This window comes from Mobula birostris, chromosome 31 (genome assembly GCF_030028105.1).
Source record: "Mobula birostris isolate sMobBir1 chromosome 31, sMobBir1.hap1, whole genome shotgun sequence".
Lineage (NCBI taxonomy): Eukaryota > Metazoa > Chordata > Chondrichthyes > Myliobatiformes > Myliobatidae > Mobula > Mobula birostris.
Window position 1 is genome coordinate 34,110,461 of NC_092400.1, and position 12,377 is coordinate 34,122,837.

General features: G+C 42.7%; 1 protein-coding gene across 1 annotated transcript in view; it reads left to right on the forward strand.

The window, feature by feature from the left end:
* Positions 1-12,377, forward strand: part of slc6a4b (solute carrier family 6 member 4b) — a 70,938-nt gene that overhangs the window by 25,303 nt on the left and 33,258 nt on the right. The window contains exons 6-8 of the mRNA XM_072247988.1: positions 1,087-1,190; positions 8,826-8,953; positions 11,406-11,518. Coding sequence (XP_072104089.1) covers positions 1,087-1,190; positions 8,826-8,953; positions 11,406-11,518 — 345 coding nt within the window. The remainder of the gene's footprint in view (positions 1-1,086; positions 1,191-8,825; positions 8,954-11,405; positions 11,519-12,377) is intronic.

The following is a 12,377-nucleotide window of genomic DNA, read 5'->3' on the forward strand; positions in this document are numbered from 1 at the left end:
TAACATTCTAGATGATTGTCAATACCTTCAAATTCTTTGCAGTTCCTAATGTTGAAGTAGTGAAATTGTTTCATTTTTACTTCCGGCAGTTTCTGGCATCTCCAAGCCTTGAATGCTTGAAACCACAGTGAGCAAAACGGTTCTGAATTGTCTTAATACTTGTTTCTTGCCAATCAGCAGTGAAAAAAATCACTCCATTTTGAATACAAACGCATGCAACATTTGATACATCCTTTACATTTGAGCAAAACTGGCAACCTTTAATTCAATATTTTCATTTAATTTGATTTATTACTCTTCCAATTTTTTTCAAAGTTTTAGATTTGATCAGAAAGTCTTCCTTTTTTTTGGTCGTATCCTCAGAATGGACTGCCCAGTCCTTTTTTTTTGTTTCTTTTTTTATATAGTGTAGTGGGTTTTTTTCTTCATTTAAAATTCAATGTGTTTTCTTTCCTCTTCATGAACTGATAAGAGGAGAATTGCTGTTTTCTTTTTTTATTATGTATTTTATATGCTTAACAATATGTATGATTTTGATAATGTCTATCTTAATCTCAGTTTGTATTGTTATTGATATATATATTTGAGATAATTCTCTTCTTGTTTGTATTTATGTTCCTTTTAAATCAATAAAAAAAATTAATAAAGAAAGGAATACACAGATTGTAGCGCACACAGACCTCAGGCCTGAGCTGAAAAGGAAGGAGATTAAAGAGTTTATGCAACTGTTTCTTCCTTTGTGAGAGTTATGGTTCAAGCAAAATTAGGTCAATGATACAATCTTCCTTTTCACTTTTAGACTTCACCCTTATTTAAGCTGGGAGCCCCTTTCATGGTTGTCTGACACCTTAAATCTACATGGAACATGCAAAATGAAGTGATAAAGCTTCCTGAACAAAAGTATGCTGCTTTACTGATTGGCAAAAGAAAGCTGAGATTTCAATACACCCAATGCACAAACCAGCAATGACATAAATCTCTACAAGTCAGTCAGTTTCATCCAAGATCAGGTTGACTTTAGGTTGAATATGAGTCAAGCTATTCTTTGACCTGTGGAGGTAAAATCTGGTTCTTTTTCCTTTTTAGGTCTGGGTGGATGCGGCTACACAGATTTTCTTCTCGATGGGCCCTGGATTTGGTGTGATCATGGCTTTAGCAAGTTACAACCAGTTCAACAATAACTGTTACCGGTAGGTCTATATGATATGTGTTTTGGGCCCCTTATTTAAGAAAGGATGTGCTGACATTGGAGAGGGTTCAGAGGAGATTCGTGAGAATGATTCAAGGAATGAAAGGGTTATCATATGAACAGCGATTGAAGGCTCTGGCTCTGTACTCACTGGAATTTAAAAGGATGGTGGGGGGAGAGGGAATTAAATCTATCAAATGCTGAAAGGACTAGATAGAATGGATGTGAAGAGGATGTTTCCTTTGGTAGGGGTGTCTAGGACCACAGGCACAGCTTCAGAGTAGAGGGAAGTCCATTTAGAACAGAGATGAGGAGGAATTTCTTTAGCTAGGGAGTGGTAAATCTGTGGAATTTGTTGTGGAGTGCAGAGTCCAGGTCACTGGGTGCATTAAAGGTGGAGAATGAATCATTCTTGATTAGTCAAGGCGCAAAAAGTTACGGGGAGAAGGCAGAAGAATCTGTGGAATTCTCTGCCACAGGAAACAGTTGAGGCCAGTTCATTGGCTATATTTAAGAGGGAGTTAGATATGGCCCTTGTGGCTACGGGGGTCAGGGGGTATGGAGGGAAGGCTGGGGCGGTGTTCTGAGTTGGATGATCAGTCATGATCATAATAAATGGCGGTGCAGGCTCGAAGGGCCGAATGGCCTACTCCTGCACTATTTTCTATGTAATCTATGTAATCTATGAATGAGATTAAGACCGAAATTAATCAGCCATGATGAAATGCTGGAGCAGACTCGATGGGATGAACAGCCCAATTCTGCTCCAATGCCTTATGGTCCATATAATAATGTTCAGACAATTTCAAAATAATATTACTCAATTCCCTAACCTCTTGGCAATTAGCTGCACAATATTGTTCCAAAAAGATTATGATGGTTCGAGATACAATACATTAACTGTACTCAATTAGCTGATCTCATAGTCCACAAATAAAGGAAGTGTTCATTTCTAATGCCAGAAATATGCCTGGGGTTAGGAGGAAAAAGTCATGGTCCATGTAGTTACCAATGACATGGGTAGGATGAATGAGAAGCTTTGACCAGCAGCCAATCCAGACATCGGAGGTTTTGAGAGAAGGAGACCTCAATCAGGTCCGCAGCGAGATGGTACAGAGTAAAAGAGCTTTGACCGTTGACCAGTTGGTGTTTGGGATTGATTAGTAAGAGCAAATTAAAGAAAGCCAGGGACAAATGCAATGGCCATTGTCTGAGTGGACAGAATAGTGATCTTGAGGCTTTAGTTCCTCAGGGCTTCACTCAGAGAAAGTAAAGGAAAGAAAATCTCAAGTTTTTAACATTCCTTCTTTATATCTGCTCAGCTAGGATAGTAGAGATGTCAGGCAGGATAGTGGAATGCTCCTCTTGCAGGATGTGGGAAGGCAAGGAGACCTCCAGTGTCCCTGACGACTACAACTGCGAGAAGTGCATCCAGCTGCAGCTTCTAACAATCCGTGTTAAGGAATTGAAGCTGGAACTGGGTGAACTCTGGATCATTCGGGAGGCTGAGGGGGTGATAGACAGGATGTATAGAGAGGTGGTTACACCCAAAGTGCAGGACACAGGAGACTGGGTGACAGTCAGGAAGGGGAAAGGGGTTAAGGAGCCAGTGGTGAGTACCCCTGTGGCCATCCCCCTCAACAACGTGTGTATCACTTTGGATACCGTCAGGAGGGGAATGGTGGAAACCTAACAGAGGAAAGTCCCAGTGGTCAGGTCTCTGGCTTTGAGTCTACTTCTGTGACTCGGAAGGGAAGGGGGAAGAAGAGGCATGCTATGGTGATAGGGGAATGGACAGGGGTTCTGTGGGTGAGAATGAGATCCCCAGATGGTATGTTGCCTCCGGGGTGCCAGGGCTCAGGACATCTCAGATTGAGTCCTCAGCATTCTTGAGTGGGAGGGTGAAGAGCAGGAGCCATGGTCCATGTAGGTACCAAAGAGATGGGTAGGATGAATGACGAGGTTCTGCATAGTTCAGGGAGTTAAGTGCTAAGTTAAAGGGCAGGACCTCCAGGGTTGTGATCTCAGGATTGCCACCCGTGCCACATGCTAGTGAGGCCAGAACTAGGAATATTATACAGTTTAATACATGGCGAAGGAGTTGGTGTAGGAAGGGGGGGGGGGCATAAGATTTTTGGATCATAGAGCTCTCTTCCAGGGAAGGTGAGACTTGTACAGAAGGGACAGTTTGCACCCAAACTGGAGGTCTAATATCCTAGTGGGAAGGTTTGTTAATGCTGCACGGTGGGGTTTAAACTGCAGTTGCAGGGGGAGGGGAACGAGAGTGTCAAGACAGTTAGTGGAGAGTTTGTAGAGACCGATGTTGGTTAGACCTCAGACAAAGTTAGGAATCAAAAGGTTGAGCATGGTGTGACTAGTGTCCTGAGCTGCATATATTTCAATACAAGAGGTATCATAGGAACGGTGGGTAATAGAGCTGAAGATGAGGTAGCTGGTTTACAAACAGAGGCAATGTGCAGTGAGGAGAGGCTGTTGATCAGGCAAAATTGCAGCCAACAGCATGAGTTGCAACGTAAAAGGCAGACCAAATCAAAAAGGTGAATACAGGACTGAAGGTGATATATTTGTATGTGCACTGTATACAGAATAAGGTAGATGAACTTGTAGCATAGTTAAAGAATGGCAGGTATGATGTTGTAGGCATCACTGAATCATGGCTGAAAGATTGTAGCTGGAAGTTTAAGGTCCAAGGATACACATTGTATCGAAGGGACAGACAGGAAGGCAGAAGGGGTGGAGTTGCTCTGTTAGTAAAAAATGAAATCAAATCATTAGAAAGAGGTGACATAGGTTTGAAAGTTGTTGAATCATTGTGGAAATAGCTAAGGAACTGCAAGGGTAAACAGGAGATAGAAAATGCATGCCAATAGGGCAATGTTATGATAGTCATGGGAGACTTGAGTATGCAGGTAGATTGGGAAAATCAGGTTGGTGCTGGATCCCAAGAGGGGGAGTTTCTAGAGTGCCTACTGGATGTTTTTTAAGAGCAGCTCGCGGTTGAACCCACTGGAGGATCAACTATTCTGGACTGGGTGTTGTGCAATGAACCAGAATTGATTAGAGAGCTTAAGGTAAAAGAACCCTAAGGGGTAAATGATCGTAATATGATTGAATTCACCATGAAATTTGAAAAGGAGAAGATAAAGTCAGAGGTATCAGTATTATAGTGGAGTAAAGGGAATTACAGAGGCATAAGTGAGGAGTTAACCAGAATTGATTGGAAAAGAACACTGGCAGGGATGACAGCAGAGCAGCAAAGGCTGGAATTTCTGGAAGCAATTTGGAAAGCACAGGATATGTACATCCCAAAGAGGAAGAAATATTCTGAAGAAAAGTTGACAATCCATGGCTAACAAGAGAAGTCAAATCCAGCATAAAAGCCGAATGGATGGCATATAATAGAACAAAAATTAGTGGGAAGTTAGAGGACTGGGAAACTTAAAAGGCAACAGTAGGCAATAAATTGCCATTAGGAAGGTAAAGATGGAATATGAAAGTAATCTAGCCATCTATCTATTAAAGAAGCCATAGTAAAGTAAGCTTCTATTAAAGAAGATACCAAAAGTTTCTTCAGATACATAAAGTGTAAAAGAGAGGTGAGAGTGGATATCAGACTGTAGGAAAAAGTATGCTGGAGAGGTAGTAATGGGGGGGCAACAAAATAGCAGATGAACTGAATAAATATTTTGCACCAGTCTTCATGGTGGAAGACACTAGCAGTATGATGGAAGTTTTGGCTGTCAGGGATCATGAAGTGTGTGAAGTTATCACAATTGAAGAGAAAGTTCTTGGAAACTGAAAGGTCTGAAGATAGATAAGTCACCTGTACCAGATGGTGTACACCCCACAGTTCTGAAAGAGGGACCAAAGAGATCACAGAGGGATTAGTAATGATATTTCAAGAATCACTAGACTCTGGAATGGTTCCAGAAGACTGGAAAATTGCAAATGTCACTCTACTCCTCAAGAAGGGAGAGAGGCAGAAGAAAGGAAACTATTGGCCAGTTAGTCTGACCTCAGTGGCTGGGAAGATGTTGGAGTCGATTATTAAAGATGAGGTCTCAGGATACTTGGATGCACATGATAACATAGGCTGTGGCAGCATAGTTTCCTCAAGAGAAAATCTCGGTGGACAACTCTGTCGGGATTCTTTGCAGAATTAACAAACAGGATAGACAAAAGAGAATCAGTTGATGTTGTGTACTTGGATTTTCAGAAGGCATTTGACAAGGTGCCACACATGAGGCTGCTGTACAAGCTATGAGCCCATAATGTTGCACAGAGCGACTGAAGTGAACCCAAGTGCAGGACACAGGCACGGAGACAGACTTGGACTTAACTTGGAACTCGGAACCAGGACTTGGACTTGACTAAAATCTCGGAACCAGGACTTGGACTTGACTAGAAACTCGGAACCAAGATTTGGACTTAACTTGGAACTCGAAACCAGGACCTGGACTTGACTTGGACTCGGAGCCTGGAACTGGAACACGGAGATGACAACACCAAACAAAGACAGACAATTCATACCTTGGCTCAGAGGAGTGGCAAATGGCCAGCAATCCTCAGCTAGACATGAAGAGACAGAATTCCCAACTCAGAGTTGCGGCAAACAGCCGGACCTACTCAGCTGGGAATGAGACGACTAAACCAACCAATGGCTGACAGTACAAATTTTGACACGGAGTAGCTCATGAAGCAGCAAATGGCCGGCAATCACTTAGCTGGAAACAAAGAGGCAGAATTCTCAACTCAGAGTAGCGGCAAACGTCCGGACCTACTCAGCTGGAAACAAGACAACAGAAACCAAACAATGACAGTCAATTTATACCTAGACACGGAGAAGCTCATGAAGACAGTCCCTTATTCTTGGCGACTCGGAAGATGGTTCCTTATTCTTGGTGGCTCGGAGTGGTGACAATCAGCCAGCAAATCTCAGCCGAACATGAAAACGACATCTTAGCTCAGAGCAGCGGCAAAACGGCCAGCAACTCAGCTGAATTCACTAAGCAGCCACAGGCACCGAAGCAACTAGAGTCCACGATTCTCAGCTGCCGCGGGATGAGCATAGCTGCACTGGCTACAGTGACGAACCAGCAGTGAATAGATGAAAGCTGGAGTTCTTATGCTGCCAGTTCGAATGAGGATCAGGTGCCCTAATCAAGGAGCCCAGTGGAACACAGGGAAAAGGAAATTAACTGAAATGAGTAGATAACGGACCAGACCATGACACCATGGTATTACAGGAAAGATTCTAGCATGGATAAAGCAGTGGCTAATTGTCAGGAGACAGAGTGGGAATGAAGGGAGCCTTTTCTGGTTGGCTGCCAGTGACCAGTGGTGTTCCACAGGGGTCTGTGTTGGGACCAATTCTTTTTACATTATATGTCAATGATTTGGATGATGGAATTGATGGCTTTGTTACAAAGTTTGTAGGCAATATGAAGATAGGTGGAGGGGCAGGTAGTTTTGAGGAAGTAGAGAGGCTACAGAAGGACTTAGACAGATTAGGTGAATAGGCAAAGAAATGGTAGCTGGAATACAGTATTGGGAAGTGTATGATCATGCACTTTAGTAGAAATGAAAGGGTTGGCTATTTTCTAAATAGAGAGAAAATACAAAAAAGAACAGGTGCAAAGGAACTTGGGAGTCCTTGTGCAGGATTCCCAAAAGGTTAATTTGCAGGTTAACTCTGTGTTGAGGAAGGCAAATGCAATGTTAGCATTCATTTCAAGAGGATTAGAATATAAAAACCAGAATGTAATATCGAGAGTTTATAAAGCACTGATGAGGCCTCACTTGGAGTATTGTGAGCAGTTTTGGGCCCCTTGTCTTAGAAAGGATGTTCTGAAACTGGAGAGGGTTCAAATGAGGTTCATGAAAATGATTCCAGGATAGAATGGCTTGTCATATGAAGAACATTTGATGGCTCTGGGCCTGTACTCACTAGAATTCAGAAGAATGAGGGATGACTACATTGAAACCTATTGATGGTGAAAGTCCTTGATAGAGTGGATGTGGAAAGGATGTTTCCTATGGTGAGTAAGACTAAGAACAGAGGACACAGCCTCAGAAGAGAGGGGTGTCCTTTTTAGAACGGAGATGAGGAGGAATTTCTTTCGCCAGAGTGTGGTAAATCTGTGGAATTCTTTGCCACAGACAGCTGTGCTGCCTTAATGTATATTTAAGGCAGAGGTTGACAGATTCGTGATTGGTCTAGGCAGGAAGGCATATGGGGAGAAGGCAAGAGACTGGGGCTGAGAGGAAAATTGGAATCAGCCATGATCAATTGCAGATCAGGCTTAACAGGCCAAATGTCCTAATTCTGCTCCTATATCTGATGGTCTTGAGAACTGATAGATTCCTTGACCACCCTCGTTACTCCAACCCACCCACACTAGGTGGGTTTGGACAGCCTGGACCGTGGAAGCTGGTGGCAGAGTTTGACAATTCGCAAGTCCATCCTCTGAACATGGCATGAAATGTAAGGGAATTGATGATTTGAGTAGGAATGCTCTGCAGGTTCATCTCTTGTTCCTTTATCTCAGGGGTTCCCAAACCTTTTTTAATGTTACGTATCCCTACCATTAACTGAGAGGTCCATGGACCCCAGGTTGGGAACCCCTGTTCTAACTTAATGCCACACATCAGAATTCCAAGAAAGCAGAAACCGAGGACACCGGGGCTGGGGGCTGGGATGTGGATCCCTTTGAATGCACAGTGGTTGGGGAGCACTTTTTCATCTTTAATCATTGAATACTCTTCAGTATTTGACTAAAATTCATGATCAACTGCATATTTGTCAGCATGAGTTATTGGGTCCCCACAAGTCTTGATATGTTCGTAGGTTTCAAGTCATCAAGTTCATTGTCATTTAACTATATACACGTATACTGTCAAATGAGACAATGTTTCTCCGAACCAGGGTGTAAAGCACTGGAGTACGCATAACACACAATAACTTATGAAAGTAAGGATGAAATCTGCAGATGGATTGTACATAGATAAACAAGCTAAAGTGCATGAATAAATATCGTACCGATTAACCAGTGACACTTTGAGTGCGATGCAGCAGAGAAGAAGCTGTTTCCCGTCCTGACTGCTCTTGTTTCTATGCAGGTTTTAGGAGTTTCTTGCCTGATGGTATAAAGTGAAAGAGGATGCTGAATGGATGGGTGGGATCCTCGATAATACTAAGGGCCCTGTGTATGCAGCGCTCCTGATGAATGTTCCCCATGGATGGTAGGGAGACCTATATGACCCTCTCAGCAGTTCTCACAGCCTCTTTGTACAGGCTGTCACCCTGTGTATTGTTGTGATAACAGAGGGGTTAACCAGCCCTATGTCTTCCGTCAATCAGAATTTTAATAGGGTCATTTCCTCATGGGAGGAAATATCCCAACACTTTGTGCCGAGCCATAGTGATGCTTTCTGGTTGGCTGTGCCTGTCAGATGTACATTGCAAACAAAGGATGGAAGCTACCTGTACTCTTCCCACTTTCTTTGACTGGCACATCAACCAGTCTTGACCTTTGCCTCATAAAATGATCCCCCCCGCAACCCTAAGGACAAAAGCTTCATGTCATTAATAGTCAATGTGCTTTTTTCCTTACAGGGATGCAATTGTCACCTGTTCAGTGAACTGTCTGACTAGCTTTCTATCAGGATTTGTCATTTTCACCGTGCTGGGATATATGGCAGAGATGCGCAATGTTGAGGTGGAGGATGTGGCAAAAGACAAAGGTATATAAACTTGATTTATTCCTTAACAAAGATCATCTCCACCAATAGTTGAAATCATGAAAAAAAAGTTGCAAAAGTAGCACTTCCATTAAACTAGGGGTTCCGAACCTTTTTTTTAATGCCATGGACCCCCACCATTAACCACGAGATCCATGCATCCCAGGTTGGGAACCCCTGCCTTAATATATCATAGAAGAATCCTTATCAGGGTTGTATAAGGTGACATGTATGTACTTTGATAATAAGTTGACTTTGAACTTTGAACCAACAAGGAACTTGGAGCAGAGATGGAAACTGTATTCATGCCAATGGTAGATTCTTGTTCTGGACAACTTTGTTATGTTCTTTCTAAACTCTGATGATGTGCTTTGTTCATTTAACTGAACCTGTGAGTTAAAACACTCAAGGCTCTAATTACGAGAGCATCCAACGAGTTTCCAATTGACACTGTAACCTGCTTTAGATAAATAGCCCATAGTTAAAAATTCATCATCATCATTATGTGCCACGTTGTGTGATGTGGGTGATCATGGTCAATGACCATCATTGTTCTTGGCAAAGTTTTCTACAGAAGTGGTTTGCCATTGCCTTCTGGGCAGTGTCTTTACAAGTCAGGTGACCCCAGCCATTATCTTCAGAGATTGTCTGCCTGGCATCAGTGGTCACATAACCAGGACTTGTTAAATGCACCAGCTGCTCATACGACCATCCACCATCTGCTCCCATGGCTTCACGTAACCATGATCGGGGCTAAGCAGGTGCTACACCTTACCCATGGGTGACCTACAGGCTAGCAGAGGAAAAGCCGTGCCTTACACCTCCTTTGATAGAGATGTATTTCCACCCCCCCCACACAAGTTAAAAATTTGCCCTTTAAACAGAACTATACCATCAGTTCTGTTAAGTAACCTCAAAAGTCTCTCCCATACATTCATTTTGTCAATGTCTGGTTACAAAATATCCAGTGTACCCAACTCACAGAGGCAACATACTCCACTCAACTTCTTTCAGACGCTCTCAACTCCAGACTTGTACTTCTTAACCTTAGTTTCCTGTTCCGGCCCAATCCTGCCCTTCCAACTAATGCTACTCTTCCAAATCCAAACTTTCAGGCTTTCTCTGCTCCTCCCTTTCACATTGAAATATTTTGCCCATCCCATTTCTACTCTCCCAGACTAATCTCCCCTACCCACTGCTTGCTTCCAGTTTCTCTCTTTTCCTGCGTGTAAGCACAAGCACTTACCCTTGGCCGTGCCTTTTCATTCACCAATACTCTCTTCCATCCACTGTATTCCATTTCTCTTCTGCCCAGGGGTTAGATGCAAATTCAACATGAGAATAACATTCTCATTCAGTACGGTACTTTAGAATCTTGCGCACAACAATGTATTCTCTATGTGGCTTTTTTGTTGCAATTTCTGCGATTTGTTTTTTGTGTGGGGGGGCAGTTGTTGATGTTCTTGTTGCCGTTTGCATGATTTGTTTGCGCAGCGGGGTTGATGTTTTTCTTTGAATGGATTGCATGGTTTGTTTTGTGGCTGTCTGTGGCGAAAATGAATCTCAGGGTTGTATACTGCATAATACATAGATAATAAATGTACTTTGAATCCTTCGGATTTTTTTATCTTTATAAAACAGGGATCCCCAACCTTTTTTGCACCGCAGACCAGTTTAATATTAACAATATTCTTGCGGACCCGCTGACCGGGGGCGGGGCGGGGTGTTGAAGTAGGGTTAAACTCACCTCAGCATGTCTTTTACAGTTAGGGTTGCCAACTTTCTCACTCCCAAATAAGGGACAAAATTAGCAGTCAAATCCCAGGACTCTTGTGTTTACCCCAGGAAAGACTACCATGACCATGAAGCCTTGTATGGGCGCCTTGCACGGGCACCTGCGTGTGCATGCGTGACGTGCGCATATGTGATGTGTGCATACGCGTACGTGCTGATTTTTTTCCCCACAAATCGGTTTTGGCTTAATCTTCCCGACTACACTATACATACATTATTTCTACTTTATATAGGTTGTGTACTTATCATATTATTCCTGTTTTTACTATATGTTAGTGTTATTTTTGGTTTTATGTGTTATTTGGTATGATTTGGTAGGTTATATTTTGGGTCTGGGGATGGTCAAAAATTTTTCCCATATAAATTAATGGTAATTGCTTCTTCGATTCACACCATTTCGGCACGAAAGGTTTCATAGGAACGCTCTACCTTAGTACGGGAAATACGGGACAAACCAATTTAGCCCAATATACGGGATGTCCCGGCAAATACGGGACAGTTGGCAACCCTAAGTTCAAGTTCAACAGTGCGTGACAGGGAATGAGGAAAGGTGCAGCTGACTCGTATCGTTTCCTCACGGCCCGGTAGCACATGCTTTGCAGCCCGGTGGTTAGGGACCGCTGTTAAAATATTAATAATGTGTGTTATTTTGTCTGTGCAGGTTCTGGTCTCCTGTTTATAACCTATCCTGAAGCGATTGCTAACATGGACGGCTCTCCCTTTTGGGCAATTCTCTTCTTTCTTATGGTGATAACTCTGGGCTTGGATAGTACGGCAAGTAAAACCTTCAATAAAACATCTACCATCAGCACATCATCATTACACAAAATTAATTCCAATTCAAGAAACAATATTTCACAGAATGAAGACAAAGGTGGAAAATAGATTATCCTGGAAAAGCTTAGGAAGTCAGGCAGCATATGTGAGAAGAGAAACAGTCCCCATTAAGCTATTTTGCCTCATCCTATCCCAAACACACCCTTCGCCCTACACATCCCTCCTCCACCTTCTCTACATAAACCCATTTGATTCCCTCTCTCCCTTTCCCTCTCTTTCTTTCCAGAGACTGATATGTTCATTGCTTCTCTTTCCACAGATGCTGCCTGACCTGCAGAGTTTTGCCAATATTTTCTGTTTTTGCGTAACATTTCTCAAAACTTGTGTAGAAGTCAGGTTAGATGTAAACGCAGCTGTTGTGTTGGAATTATCAAAGTGTCTGTAAACATAAAAAATAATATTTGAAGATTATCTGAGAGAGGCATTACAGCCTACCCAATATTCATGGATCATGAAGGAATCAATTTATATAACAACAGGTTAAGAAGGAAAGAAAGGAAATGTGCAAACTCCATTTCCAGAAATCAAACCAGTTTTATTAAGTCACAAACAAGCGAAAATCCGCAGATGCTGGAAATCCAAGGAACACACACAAAATGCTGGAGGAACTCAGCAGGCCAGGCAGCATCTATGGAAAAGAGTACTGCCAAAGGGTCTCGGCCTGAAACATCGACTGTACACTTTACCATAGAGGCTACCTGGCCCGCTAAGTTCCTCCAGCATTTTGTGTGTGTTCCTCAGTTTTGTTGAGTGTATTGTTTCTTGGCAAGATTGGCAACCCTGGATGGTATTGTAT